The following is a 15,579-nucleotide window of genomic DNA, read 5'->3' on the forward strand; positions in this document are numbered from 1 at the left end:
CACACACACACACTCGCACGCGCTAGAAAACGATATACAAACACACAAACTCACAGAAGGTAAAGTGTGTGAGCGCTGGTCTAAGGAGCTGCGAGTGTTTTTCAGGATCTGGAGTTATTGAAGCCTGACTAACACAACTGTTTGGATTCAGCATCTTTGCAACTTGGACTTTTGGTTGGTCAGCGGTGCGACACTTGGTTGGACCAAGCGTGTGCGTGTAGCTGTCTGAGTGTGCATGAGTGTGTGTCTTTGGATTTGGCAACGCTGAGATCTGGGCTCACACTGAGTTGGGCACTTGTTACTGTAGTTGGCCTGCATTTGTGTGCGTGAGGAGCAGCGATGAAGTGGCCGCTGACTGCGCTCCTGCTGGCCCACTTAGGGGCTTCCTTAGTGGGGGCATGGAGAGCATCTCAACCCAGACTGCAGTTTACACACTCCGGTAAGAGGCTCTTTGTTACTAGTGCTCTCTCTTTGCTCTCACTGTCTCATGCATCTGTTGCCTTGTCATTCTCTAACACACACACACACACACACACATGCAAACACTCGCGCAGGTGAATCGTCTCTCCTCATCTTTCCGTTTCCCTCACTGCCCGTGTGATATGCGACATGTGGATCACAAATGATTCCACGTGCCTCTACCTGTTTGGTTCCTGTCCCCCCCGCTGTCTCACAGCCCTCCCTCTGCAATAAGCTCCATATGATTCATATTGCCAATCAAATGGGGCATCATTTAAGTGCTCATTTTCACTACAACGGACTCGTAACGGTAGAAAGTTTCCTGGATTACATATTCAGAAGGATTGCCATATAAAGTCAGAGGGGGTTAGAAGAAACACAGGTTGTAAATGAGTCATTTATTTATTTCAACTTATGTGTAAACTGTGTTTATTTGTACAAGTACAACTGATGTGAAAAGCTGCACATATTCTGTACTAATATACACCTGATAACTGTGCGTACACTATGACACTAAGTAGACCGGGGTCAAAGTTTAGCGGCTGTGTCTCTTTAGTCCGTAGATGTTGGCTGAGGACAGTTTGGATCCTAGTTGCATCCATCTGAGTTTTCTCACATTTCTTTTGAAATTCAGCTATTTTGGTTCTCGCCAAAATACATTGTCCCTGTTATTTCCAACAGGACGGAACCCCCTGGGGATTTGAAATCAAGTGTCCATGTCTCTTTGTCCCAGTTATTAACAAATAAATAATAATCAGATGGCTTCAGTCCAAGATCCGGATCAGCATCAAATGAATTATTTCTGTGCATCACGGTGAAGTCCAGGCCGAGGTCACACACAGACAGACACAAGCTCAAAAAATGGAAGAAGAAACTCCATCATTCATTCAACGTGTAATTACAGTTATTTAGCTCCTGGATACATTGGCTATGTACTCTGATGTGGTTCTGCCTCTCTTTATTCATGCTGCTGTCAAACACGTTACCGGCGTTGAACAGTTTGGATGCCTGTGTGTGGTTTTGGACTGGAGCACATGGGTCCAATCTTCCATCACATGCGTAGGTTCGCATCACTGGAGGATGGGAGGGAGAATTGAGGGACTTTGAATTGGTGAATCCTACCCTGCAGACAGCATCTGAGCCATGTCTTCTGTCGTTTGGGTATAACTACTGTGACAGTCAAAACTAATGAGGTAGCAGAAATCTGCATATGCTAATTGAAACCAGATTTTTGGTGTGAGTCTGAGCCTTATTCACAACGAATCACCTTCAAATTAAAAACTTCTCTGAGCTACCCGGGCCTTTAGTTACGCTCACATGAACTCGTGTTTACTGGAGACACCATGGCTTAAGAAACAAACTGATTACACATGTTGACATAAGCCCAAACACAAAGGCTCTGTGAAGGGGACGTGATGAGGTTGAAGTCAACCGACCGTGACCTGGAAAGAGAGGGAAAAGGGAAACCTCGTCAGATTCTCCCAGGTGGGAATTCAGCTCTAATGAAAGCTGAATGTGATAATGTGGAGAGCTGCTGAAGTAGCCGTGAGTGTGTGTGTGTGTGTGTCCTTGTGTCTTTGTGAGCGTGTATAAAGTCGCCTGTGTGTGTGTGTATCTTTGTAAGCATGCATGAAGTATGTGTCTGCATGTCCTTGAGTGTGTGTGTTGTGTTTCCGCTGATGGCTTTGAACTAGAAGGGTCGTTTGTTTGACTGTGTGTGTTTTATGGCTACAGCAGGCAGAATGTTCATCTTTGGGAAGAGAACAGAAAGAAATATGTGAGGCGTGTGTAGGGATTGGGACCACCATTACGTCTGTGTGTGTGCGTGTGCGCTCTCTCTGTGGGAGCTCCATGTTGTGGTCATTTCCCTTCCCATCACCACAGAGGCTTTTCTCAGACAGAGGGAGGAGATTGGTTTTTGTCGGGGAATGGCTGTAATTAGAAAGGGATTTTGGGCCCACTTAAACACTTTGACGACTGAGGTTATTCGGCAGTTTAAAGATACTGTACGTTTGGTTTTCCTTCAGCTTTTGAAGTCATAGCAGGAATCCACTGTAAATAAAGTGGCATTGCGTGGAAAACGATGTAGTGAAGCGAGGAAACCAAATGACAAGGAGAGAACACAAATATGCTGTCTACAAACTAAATGAAATGGATTTATTTACAGTTACAGATCAGCAATTCAATAAATACGATAACAAACGGCATAATATAGAAAGCAAGACAAATCTAGAATATAAAAAAGTAGTGGTTATTCTGACAAAAAACTCTGTTTCAGTCTCCAGTAATCATTCTGTAAACAGGGGGACCATTTTATAATAGGGAAAAAGTGCCTTGTGCTCAAAATTTGATTTGACCAAAAAAAACTAACAATTAAGCTGAATTTTCACATTTTAATTTCCTCTACTGGCTGAGAAACTCTTCTTCACCTCAATAAAAGACATAGAAAAGCCTCACCTGTTTCATGCATGGTTGAAACGTGAGGCCGAAGCTTTCTGAGCACTGGGGCTTGAAGGATGAACTCAGGTTAGTACAAAAATAAACTTTGTAAGATGCCAATGAGCAGACTACTTTTCTGCAGCCGCCCTCTACACCACTTACTTAACTTCAGAGGCAACGGAGTGACATCCACGATATGAAAATGAAAATGGAGAGCAGGGATCACATAGGGGACACGAGACACAAGCAATAATGTAGAGAAGCCACTATTTTTAGACGTCTTTGTTTTCCAGTCGTATACATTTATTCCAAGGTTATTTATTTATTTATTCCTTATAGTTATCTGATGAGTTAACCGCTGCAGCACCCCGAAGGAAAGTCAAACCCACAAATCCCTGCCTCAATTGCCCAGTGCCTTGTCCATTAGTTGTAGATGTCACAGAGACGACCCAAATGGATATGAATGGATGAACAGGAACATCAGCGAAAACACGCGTTACACGAGACAAAAGCCTCGATGCAGTGAAGCCGCAACGCTTCAGTGCTCAGAGGCCTTTGTCTGCAGCACGGAGGGGGTTTCCAACCATGTGTCAGAAAGTATTGTAGGTTTGGAGAGCAAAGTGACCTCTCTGCAACCCATCACTACACTTTGAAGGGGATTCAAAGGGTGGGGCCCTCCATTACCGGAAAGTGACTGGCTTTGAGCCATCGACCTCCAAATCTGTCCTTTGAGTACATCAAATGTCTTCAAAGTCACCAAGTCAGAGGAGGACGGTTTTTATCAAGATGGTACCAGGACAGCTGGTCGCCTCAGGGTGTTGCGTTGTGTACGCCACTGTGCTGCCACTGACGATCAAAACTGGAACCTTCGGGCTGGACCCCAAATTCCACCGAGTCAGACTGCGCCGACGTTTTGATCAGCGGAGCACGTAGGAAGACCCTTTCCTTTCTTTCTTTCTTTTCTTTTGATCTTGCTGACGAAATGAATGAATTGCTTCTGGTCTCATCTCAGAAGGATTCCTCCCTCCGGGCTCCTCTGCACCACGAGGGCCGCTTTGTTTCCTGCTGCGTTATCGGCGTCACCAAAGTCTTTTGAACTTCCCTGGAGCACCGATAGCTGAGATGGTTTCGACCCATTGACCTCTAGGTGAAGGACCCTGATCGCTGCTGTCGACCCCCCAAGATGGGTCTGGGAGTGCTAGCAGCCCACAAATGTTGCATGCACTTTTCTTTTCTTTTCTTTTGGGGACACGTGCAGCCACTTTACCATTAAGTGTGCACCATCCGTTAGCTTAGCGACAGGGCTGTCAGTGAGTAAGCCAAGCACACACCCCCCCCCCCCCCCCCTCCCCCTCCTCACCCAGCAAGTGGTCCTTATTGTCGGCTTACTGTTAACATAACTGATTTAATTACTTTGCATATTAAGTACTTCATTCATGGTTCTGACAGTTTTTTTTCTTCCTTTTAGCTTTTGTGAGTTTAAGGCTGAACAGAAGGAGAATCTAGTGACATTCAGAGCTGTTAGTCTCACAGGGGGAGAGAGGGAGAAGCCCTTTCATCGTCTGACACATTTGTTCCGATGGGTGAAAGGAAATCCAACTGACTCACCAAACAACGTCATACGTTAAGAAAATGTAGCTTTGAATACTTAAATACATGTCGGCTTACCTCCTGAATTATTCCAGTTACTCACTCAAACTCCACGTGGTTCGCATGGAGGAGTACACACACACACACACACACACACACATTTGTCTTCATTACAGATGGCAGTTAGAGATACCATCTCCGTACACACAAGTACTGTACACCTGAACAAACACATTCCCATAAAAGCAATTTCATACCATTTATGAAGCAAACACAAGGGCAGAAAGGGTAATTCATACAGTTTTGGAGGTAAACATGGAAGGACACATTCATGGGATGGTCTTCTACACGCTTGCATACAGACTTCGCTCACGCTTCGACGTCTCTCACAGAACTTCAGCTACTTCTTTAACTTTAACTCGTATCTGCTGCATGGCAGTATAAAGATTCACCGTCACAATCACAGAGCTGAGCTCCTCTAAAGGCCTCGGAGGACCTTTGGATGCTTTATTAAGTCAACGTGAGCCTGTTTTCCCACACGTAGAACGTCATGTTTTATTCATACACCGTTCACTTAGTGAATTGGTTTGCCAAGGACATTTAACGTTAATCAGGCACCGGAGAATATCTGAATTGAATCATATGAGTTGCTTTTCTATGAGTGGAAACAACGGCTTCGACTTTTGACCTCCACACCGCTGATTATATGTGGCGGTCGTTATTCAGGCTAAAACTGTGTCTTTCTGGAGAAATGCCCAACTATTAATGTAAATGCAAATGAGTCCTTTTCAATTGTCTGCTATCAGCATGCAAATTGCTTAGTTTTACCAAACGTTGGATTAGCTCATCAGCGTCCAGATGCATGTTTGCTCATGTGCAAGTTTGTAAATGTTCAATTTAGATGTCCACAGGGAGAAACACAAATAATTGTTGTTTGCGTGAAAAACCCACAGACACACAAAACAGCAGCTGATTGGGCCAAAAAAGACGTTCTTTCTTTTCCCGCTCACTCTCCAGCTCGGCGTGGAATTGCTCTGACTTTAAAGACGTTGTTACTGTCCTAGAACAAAACTCCTCAACTTTGAAATGTATCGTACGATGTTTTTGAAGATCCACTGTGAGAAACAGGAAACACGAACGCCATTGGTCCGGTTTTCCCAAAAAACTCAAATCTCCCTCTGCGGTGTTAAAGTTGCAAGTCCAGAGGTGAGACCTGGTCCTCGTGTCGGTTGTACGTCCTGATTCACTTTACCCAACCTTACCTTTATCTTCCCACCGTGCACTAATAAAGCCTTAGAACGCCCTCAAGAGTGATATTACAAATCAAGGGATGTTTCATTATTCATTTATTCTTTCAGATCTGTTCCTATGTAGGCCAGTGCTTTCCAGGCTCAGGGCTGGGGATGTTGCTGAGATGTGGATTTCACTGGGACGGTTAGCTGGCACAGAATCGGGTTATTCAGGATTATTCATGTTAATGGAGGCAGTCCCCAATGGTGGCGCTAGCACTGCTTGTCACTATCGAAGTGAACGTTTGCTGTTTGCCCATCCCACTCATTAGAAAGTGAGGCTTTCTCTCTCCAAGACTTTATTTGGCATGTTGTTGTAACACTAATCCTGCCCGAATATGAAATATAGCTGTAATCAGTTTTTTGTACATACTTTAGCCTCCTTTGCTGATTGAAATTAATTTTCCACAATATCTGGAGGGTCAGATACAAAACCTAAGACCTTTATCAAGACATGAAAAGGGGGTGATTAAGGGGCTTGTAGCTTAAGGGCTTTCTCCTCTGGACAGAGACGGTGAAAGGAGTCTAATTACACCCCTGCTTTGGCAACAACACACCCTGACAACAGTGGACGCTAAATTCCCCCCCGAGAGGTTTCTGGTGTTAATATCAGAGGCTATCTTTAGTTTGAACCCCGCAATTAAGCAATGAATCCACAAGCTTCACATTTCTTCCTTTTCCCTCAAGTGTTCATTTGCTCCAATCTGCCCTGTTGTCAACAATCTGGAGCTGAGTTTCTCACCTCTCCTCCGATGCTCGTACTGCCCGTCAGCATTTTCAGTTCAAGACACACGAGAAACCTTCACGCCCCTATAACTCTGTTGCTGTGCACTTTTTATGACGAGCTGAGGCCAAAGAAATACTGAGTTTAATCATATCAGCTGGTAAAAAGTTTCCGTAACCCCAATATGGTCTTCTCAGCTTTTGTGCAAATCATATGTTTCTCTCTGCATTCCTTGACTCACTTTATCCCCCTGAGGAATCTAATCCACAAAGACACAGTTGACTTGTTAACCAGCTGGAGGCCAGAAGTAGATAGGATCAACCGTGCTGAGACGGACTCTAACCAGTAGTTTACCTTATTAGCTGTAGATGAGGGCCGACTGCAGATGCAGATATCTGGGAAATACAGAAAAAAGGCAACTTCTAGTCTCCAGTCAAACCTCAACTTCCCGCTACGTATACACAGTCGCGAGACATCCGATCTTTAACCTCTCGGTGCAACCGGGAATGCAACATTCCCATGGCTGCATCTACAAAAAGAAACCACAAGAATTGAGAATCAAATTATTGGGGTTTCTGTCTGTTTTCACTGGTGGAAACATCGGACGAAGGCTGCAAAAGGTTTGAAGTCAGACTTCCTTTTCCTATTTAAACAGACCAGGACTTATCACAAAATAGAGATATAAAATCACCAAAGACATCATGACTATCCATAACCTTCACAGGACAGCTTCTTTGTTATGGGTGCCTATTTTAAAGAATTAGAGATATTATTAATGGCTCCTCGCTAGAAGAAACGTCCACAAAAGCATACAGAATGTCCGATATGCTTTAAAGTCGAGTCATGGGGGAGGCAGCCACAGACGATGTGAGGACTGCTATGATTTTTCACTCTGATGGGTAGAAGATTTCTAAAAAACCTGTCAACTTTTAGCATGGACGTTTCCTTGAGTCCCCACTCCAGGCCATTGAGATAGATTCTCCTGAGATCAGTTTTAGTGCCGATGAGATTTTTAGTCAGGAGGGTTTCACTCTCACACGTCTTACCAGAGGAGCGTTATGAGTGCATTTATGAAAAAGCATCAACCGAGCAACATTGTTCTGCACAGGGCGCCTCCCACATGTTTGTAACTGTGTGAGAGTGAAGCAGAGAAAACAATGAGTGTTCTCAGTGAACCTTTTCCTGGTTAAATAGAGACACAAAACAAACATGGCGGCCCAGGCCGAGCAGTCAGATGATGATGATGATGAATAATCATACGCACTGAGGTCAAAGGTCAAGCTGGCCACGTTCGTCTGGTCTGTCGGTGACACAGTCCAGACGCACCTCGTCTCTGTGTGTTTGGCTATTATGTTTCTGTGTGTGTGTGTGTGTTTGTGTGTGGGCACGTACGTTTGAATATTAATGGGGATTTGAGTCTGTGTGGAAGAGGAAGGAGCAGCAGGTATAATCATTGTGTGGATGTGAATGATTAATAATTGATTTATAATAGCGCAGGAACGAACACGTAAGCATAGAACGGTGCTTCCCAACCCGTAGTGCATGATACCCAAAGGGATTACACGATGATCCTGACAAGCTGCAAGGTAGATCAGATTGCAACATGTCATTGTGGAAGACACCCGATTCTGCGACACTTGAGAAAACACCAACGGAAAGAAAAGCATTTCTTTACTGATCCTCAAAATTCGCCTCTCTTGCCTGATCATATTTGCATATCATGAAAAGTGTTGAGATATCGCAAGCTAGAAGACATCTGATCTGCCACCAACTGGCAGGACGTAAATGTAGTGTGATGTGCTGTATGCATGTGGGCACGTGTTAGAAATGATTTTGTGTGCGTGTGTGTGTGTGTGTGTGTGTGTGTCTGCGCACATGCTTGTGCGCGTCTCCACATGAGTGCCCATCTGTGTGCCTATAGGCTTTGTTCCCATGCTTCCTTCTGGCCTCCCGCTGTAATTGCACCAGTAATTGGTGAAGTGATAACCCCATTTCCACAGGAAATGTGCCCCCGGTTTCCTCCCCCCCCACCATCATCCCCCTCTGGTGGTGCAGCCAGCAAAGTCCTCCCCCTGGGAACGTGGCACCAGACAGCTAAAGTTCCCTGGGGTTTGGCAAGCAGACGGACAGACGGACAAAGACAGAAACCAAACCACGCACATGTGTAGCTCACATGTACGACGCTGTGCAGGCCGTGTGGGAATAATTGGAAGATTAGTGGTGAATTAAGATTGTGCGTGTGTGTGTGGCTCTGAATCTAAAGACGAGGAGAGCTCGCTGTAAAACACCAGGAACCAAAGGGGTGGGACTCCCACGAGTGAGATAACGGTTGAAAGACAGACTCGATTCTTTCATCATCCGTGGGTTCTTTTGTATCTCATCTGTCATATTGCGGCAGGGCTCGCAGCACTTTTTGTTAAACCTGAAACGTCCTTCACTCTGTTGGCAAAGTTTAATCCCAGAAACTTGCTATTGCTCATAATCGTGGGGAACAACCGGCAGCGGCGGTGTGCAAACCGAATTAGCACGGGGAGCAGAGTTCTGTCTCACTGCTTCCCTCCTCATCGTTTGTGATGGCGTGACGGCCTCACGCCGTCGGTGCCAGCCTCACCTCCACAGTCACACTGAAGCTCAGAATTGGCCACGCAGGCGCACATGTCGGACCGGACCGAGAAAAGGCTTTGAGCGTGAGCAGAAATCACACAGAAATCTTTCCTGGCACTAGACTTCACGTCTCGTTGCCAGTGAGATCAAGCTTTGATTTTTATTGATCTATTAGATTTTCACCTTTATACATTTTATTAACAAGAATTTGTGTTGCAAATTTAATTTTATATAAAATGGTGTAAAGTAAAGCAACATTTATTACGCAATGTGAAACAGAGCTTAACTCTTAAGACACACTGTAAAGTATTTTTACTGGAAGTTTCTTGTCACTTAAAGACACTAACCCTAACCAGTTCAGCAAAAAAAACACATCTGCTGAATCGGCACAGCCCAGACGCTTTATTCTTTTCTTTGCGGCTGACCTTCAGCAGTGTTTACCTGCATGGAAACTATTATAATGTCACTATATCGTGAGCAGGCGTGTTTGTTTGTGAGGAGGAGCGCACACAGATGCGTTGTTGTCTGTGTGTGTGTGTGTGTGCGTGTGCCTGTGTCTACTGCAATGCAGGAATGTTCTTAGCTGTATCACACGCCACACATTTTCTTCAATCACATCGACGTCCATCAGAGCTCCCATGACCAGCAGCCTTTAATCTAATGTTCACCACGGATAAAAATATCCACCACTGACACACACACACACACACACACACATACATACGAATGGCCAGCAAATAAACAAAAACAGACACTGAGGAGAATTCTGAGACGCAGGCGCTTGCACCACTGGAAAGGAACCAGTGTGTGTGTGTGTGTGTGTGTGTGTACGTGTCTGCACCAGTAGGATTATGTCTTAACGTTTCTGTTCTTTTGCGTCTTTACCTTTTCCGTCTTTGATTCCCGGTGACAGGAGTCAGAGGCCAATTGGCTGGGATCAGAGGTCACGACCCTCGTTGACCCCGCTGTCAACCTGGTGCTGATAAGAATGGCTGCACTCAGCAGGCTGCAAGTCTGTGCAGAATGAGCAGTTTGAGCGTTTTTTTTTTACCAGGATAGTAGCTCATTCATTTCTACACACAGCACCAGCAAAAAGTTTGGAATCACTTTCTCTTTTAATTGAACGAGCAAAAGAAATCCTGAGATCAACTAAGTGGCTCTTAAGATAAGAGTAAAGAACTGTTGAACTTTTCACAACATTGGATATAAAAAACAAAAAAGTGTTTTTTTTCACTGCTTTTTGGGTTAGGGTTAGAACTACTAGCGCCATAAGAGACATTTATAAACAAGTGAAGATAACAACAATGCAGAAAGACTAAAGGCTTAAAAAAAAGGAAAAATAATCTACATTTATTCTGAGTTTCTGAAAAGGTGGCGGAGTTGGAGAATACATGCGGAAAATGGATTTCACACTTTAACTTATAATCACGTTGTTATGAGCATTTACTCAGAAGTTAGGGGGAACTGATTTGAATTGGTCGAGCTGCATCGACTATGTTTGGTGATGTACAACAATTTATTTAATCTTGGCAGGTGTGTTTGTTAATATCCTGTTGAACGTCGGTCGTGATAGAAAGCCAGGCTGCGAGGCACAGATAGCGCTCTCTGTATCCTGAAATATCTGGAAATGTGTGTGGTTGGTGGTGAATGACTGAATGTGAGTCTGTGTGTATATATGTGTGTGCCCTCCCATTAACTAAAATGGCCTTAATGCCTTACAAAAACACAACATTATTTCAAAGTCTGTATTTTAGCTTAAGCGTTGGTGAGGCCAAATCATGGCCAAATCATTCATCTGTGTTTTTGTGAGGCATTAGAGGTGTGTGTGTGTGTGTGTGTGTGGGGGGGGGGGGGGGGGGGCGCAAGGGGGGGGGCGCAAGGCCAAGAGGCACCCCTCAACACACCACACACACCCCCCTCACAAATTATGTCGGCATGGTTGCTGTTTCCAAGGCAACTGTCCCAAGAGTGAGGGTGGGGTGGGTGCAGCTGGTGCTCCTCGACTGAGGCAGGAGTGTGTGTGTGTGTGTGTGTGTGTGTGTGCGTTTGTGTGCGTTTGTGTGCGTTTGAGTGCGTGTGTGCATGACGGTGAAAGGAATGTGTGTTTTCATACTGAATAAGAGTCATTCATCGTCGTGAGGTCAAGTTATGAGATCAAAAAATTCAAGAAAAGTTGTTTCCAAACCATGAAATTAGGGTTTTGTAATGTGTGTGTATGTGTGTTTGTGTGTTTTTTCAAAGCCACTCTCGGTTCCTCATTCTCTTAAGCTGCATGTCATTCTCTTTGTGATAATGCTGATTTAAAGAGTGAGGGTGCAAACTAGATTTCAGCATGTCTGGGCCATTAAGGTCTTGTGATGCTGACAGGCGCTGAATGTCTCTGGTGTTTCCACTGCAGAGGTGATTTCACATTTTATTGAATTAAGCGAGGTCATGTGGCACGCACACTGTAATTCAGATAAAGTGCCTGGTGCTTCAGTAGGCAGAGCAAAGCCATGAATTCCACCAGGAGTTAGGTTCCCCCGTGAGGAAGGTGACGTAAACGTCTCGTCTTTTCAAATGGCTGTTGTCAGTGAGGACACTGAGGACACTGACAACAGCAGGGACATTGTAGAAAACATGACACATCAGCTGGTCATGCAAATGTTAAAATAGGAACCACCACCACATTTAAAAGCAGAGAAAGAGCAGATGTTGTTGTTATTACAGCAATCATAATCACACCATTGCAATTAAGTATGCTGTTTCAGTTACTGCTCTGCTTTTTATCACTCAGAATGAGGTGGAAAAGGTCCACTGGGAATGGAAGAGGTTTTCCTTTCTGTCAAGAGGACGGTGATGTCAATAAGACAAACAATTCAAGGCATTCTGTTGTTTTGAAAAAAGTGCAGCAATGACGCTGTGGTTTTATAGATCGAGGCCCGTTGTGGCGGCCGGATTGCATGCTAACCCCAGCTAGCTTCTCAGCTAGACTCATAAAACATGAGGTTTTTAGAAGAATAACTTTTAAGGAACAGTGCCTCCCACAGTTAGTCTCCCAAGTATCCATGTCACATCCCTAATGCTGCCTGCACTTGCTTCGCACGGCCCGTTGACTTTGTGGAGGAAGGATGAGCGAAACCATAAGATAATGTCAGAGCGAACAATGGAGCAGATTGTTGTCTGACATTTGTCTCTGTCGATCGCTTTGGAGACGCTGCTTGAGCCAAAGAAGCAAAGAAACAGAATTGCTACGATTCTGTTGACTTCATTGTGCTCCTGATGCACCCACTGGGACTAATGAAGCCCAAATCAGGCTGAACAATTTGCCTCCCTGCCCAGGAGAGATTTCCCACAATGCTAAAGTATGTTTTTTTTTCATGTGCCTTTAGTTTGCAGAGCATTCTTCTTCTCCTGTAATTGTTTCTCTTTCTCTGGAGATCTCTCCTCGTTTCCATGGAGCTCTGCCTTCCTCCCTCTTCTTTTCTCTCCTTTCTCTCCTCCTATTTCCTTTGCGCTCGTCCATCTCTGGTGGTTTTTTTTGACTGACTTGTCAGCACGACGTGGTCGCCCTCATTGCAGTTGCCAGCATCTTCATCCGCCTTTTTTTTCTTCTCTTCCCCTCGGGGCTATGCCTTTCATTTTTCCTCTTCTTCTCTGACATTTTTGTCTACTCCTCTCTTCTCCCCTCCCCGCTGTTTCTCTCACCCGTCGTTCATCCAATCATCATTTCTCACCCTGTCTTCATTTCCTATTCCCCCTCACTTTTGCATCATTTTTCATCTGCCAATCACCCCTGTGCTCCTCCTCCTCAATCCACCTGTCTGTCTGTCTGTCGTTCTTTACCCTGTTATTACAATATACTTTCCCCTCACTATCTCCTATGCATTTCCCCTTCATCTTTCTCCCCCCCCCAACCCCTGTCATCGCAACATGGTTTTTGCAGGAGCTCTATCTTCTGTCCTCATTGACCTTTCCTGCCAAATCCCTACCTGCCTCCTCCCACACGCCTCCACCTCTTGCCGCTCATCCTTATCACTGTCCATCAATATGTATTAATTTTTTCATCAATCATGATTTCTTTCCCTCTGTTCTCCCCTTTTGCGTTCCCCCCCCCCCCCCACCTGCCTATCATCGTGTCATATTTTGACATTTTGCCTATTCTCATCTCGTAGCTGTCTTCATCCATCAGGCCGTTTTCCTATTGTTGTCACATTGCCGTGTCATTTTTGCCCATCCTCTCTTCCTCCTCTGCCCTATTTTACCCCAATCACAATTACTCTTTGCTTTTATGTGCACAGTGGGAAAATGCAGATGGGAAGTGTTCCAAAAAATATAATGAAATACTGTGAACAGAGAATTCAGAAAAGTAGAGCAGACTTGTAATATTTAGTTCTGTTGAGATTATATAATTAAATGGCAGATAGGACCTGTAAACAAAAGTCACATGGGCTCACAGCATGGAGCTTGGTAATTGGGCCAAGTGGGGGGAACCTGTCACCCCACAAATGTTAAGCATTTTGATGTTTGCAGATTTAATTCCCTGCACATTTAGTGAAGCCTGGTGGACTTCTCCACACACTCTTTGTCTGGCGGCCGTAGCGTATTAGGCCCACGAGGGAAGGACTAAAGAGGAACTCAAGCTGTAAAACACATGATTGTAGCCCCCGCTGTGACTTTACACAGAGGCTTCTGAAAACATGTCTGAACATTTGGTGACATCTTTAGTTACCAGAGGGAGAAAATCCACATCCGGTGAACTGTGTGGAGCTGAAATGAGGTGAACAAGCAGCACCTTCCTGACCTGAGTGTTAGTGTAGATTACCTGTTGGTATTTACTACTTCCAAAGACTCGTTGGTTAGCTTGCGGCGGTTATTGTGCAGTTTGGGCCAGATTACAGTCTCCATGCTTATAAAGACAAGTGCGGTTTATCTCAGAGGAGCATAGATTCCTGCCTTCTCAGCAGTTATTTGGTCCCAGCAGGGTCTGAATGGTCTTGTTTTTCACTATTCATTTCAACAGTGTCCCACTTCGCCCCACTTCTGCCAATCTGTTTTTCTTCGTCTCGTTGTTCACTTCTCAACATATTTCATTCATCTAGAAGTCTCTTCATCTCTTCTTGACTCTTCTCAAGCAACAGCTTTTTTTGTCCTGTTTTATATTAAACCCAACTGCCAACTAACATGATGTGTGGCAGATAAAGAACAGATACAGCAGGGTGTTGAAGGTATCGAGAGTCATTCATTACTTTCTCTCTTAGATCCCACATCTGTTCAGTCAGCCATAGTTGAGATAATTGCCATGTGTTTGGAAAGGAGCGGCTGTGTGGCTTATTTATAGAATAAGGGGTAGCCAGAGCGATGTGTCAGCAACGGCATTTGTATTTTGATGGATGGATCTTTGTTGGGTTGTAAATGTAGTGAAAAGAGCAGAGGTACCGTGAGAAGAACTTTGTATTGTGTAACCCTTTGATAACAGGGTAGGGTTGGCAATGGTATCTTTTACATTTTATCAGTCCGGAAGAAGTGCAACGGGTTTGAAAACCTGCCTGTACAAACTGGACATTAATTACTTTTCTATCCCACGTTTACTTTTGCTGTTGATCCTTACATACAGTGTCTCCTGAGTAAGTCAGTGAGGGACAGATACTACATTTGAATGACTTATCTTTTAGTAAAGATGCTCATGCTGGAAGATATTGTGAGTACTATTGACCAGATTTCATAATCTTTGTTTTCATTTCGGATTTGGCTTTTTGACAGTCCAACGATAACAAAGACATAAATTATCTCATTTTAAGAGCAAGCTCAGTTTGCTGACGGAGTGGACGATGATAAACCATTCATAACTTCTTAAAATCCACCCCTGAGTGAAACTATACACGACACTGTATGTGAATAACCAGCTGTAGTATCATCACACATGTACACAGGTTTGATTTATGTCCTTGGATAAGTTTCTCCTCTGCCTATTGTCCTGTTTGTATATTTTAGTAAAAAGCATAACAGTAAAATGCTGTGTGCATTTTACTAACATCATCGCCCTCCCTGTACACTTGTTAAACTGTGTTTTATAAGCTCTGTCGCTGCCTCTCACCGCTATTTAGAGCTGCCAACGTGTGAAGCCATGCCTGGTGCTGCTTTAAAGTCTATATGTTTATGCTTTTAGCCAATGCCAAGTCCAATCCACTGAAGAACTCTTCAAACATGAATGTTAACACAAGACAGATGGACGTGCGATTCTTCCATAGTGGTCATAGTTTACACGGAGCAACAGAGTAATCATTTAAAAAACACTCAAGCTGCGTTCTTGTTATCTGTGCTTCCAGAATCGCCCGTTACCATAAAATCTGTGTGGATATGTAGTTCTGTGACTGTATGTGCATGTGTGTGCTTGTTATTCACATAAGATACGTTACAGTTTCTTTTGTTTGGTTTGGATGTGCAGTGTAATAACAGATGTGAAGCTGCGAGACAAACAACAGATGATTGTCC

General features: G+C 44.3%; 1 protein-coding gene across 2 annotated transcripts in view; it reads left to right on the forward strand.

The window, feature by feature from the left end:
• The window catches only part of sema3h (sema domain, immunoglobulin domain (Ig), short basic domain, secreted, (semaphorin) 3H), a 177,607-nt gene continuing 162,028 nt past the window's right edge, over positions 1-15,579 (forward strand). For both annotated transcript variants that reach the window (XM_037456950.2, XM_037456951.2), the window contains exon 1: positions 1-439. In XM_037456950.2, coding sequence (XP_037312847.2) covers positions 340-439 — 100 coding nt within the window. In that variant the 5' untranslated portion in view covers positions 1-339. The remainder of the gene's footprint in view (positions 440-15,579) is intronic.

Source organism: Pungitius pungitius, chromosome 1 (genome assembly GCF_949316345.1).
Source record: "Pungitius pungitius chromosome 1, fPunPun2.1, whole genome shotgun sequence".
NCBI classification, from domain to species: domain Eukaryota; kingdom Metazoa; phylum Chordata; class Actinopteri; order Perciformes; family Gasterosteidae; genus Pungitius; species Pungitius pungitius.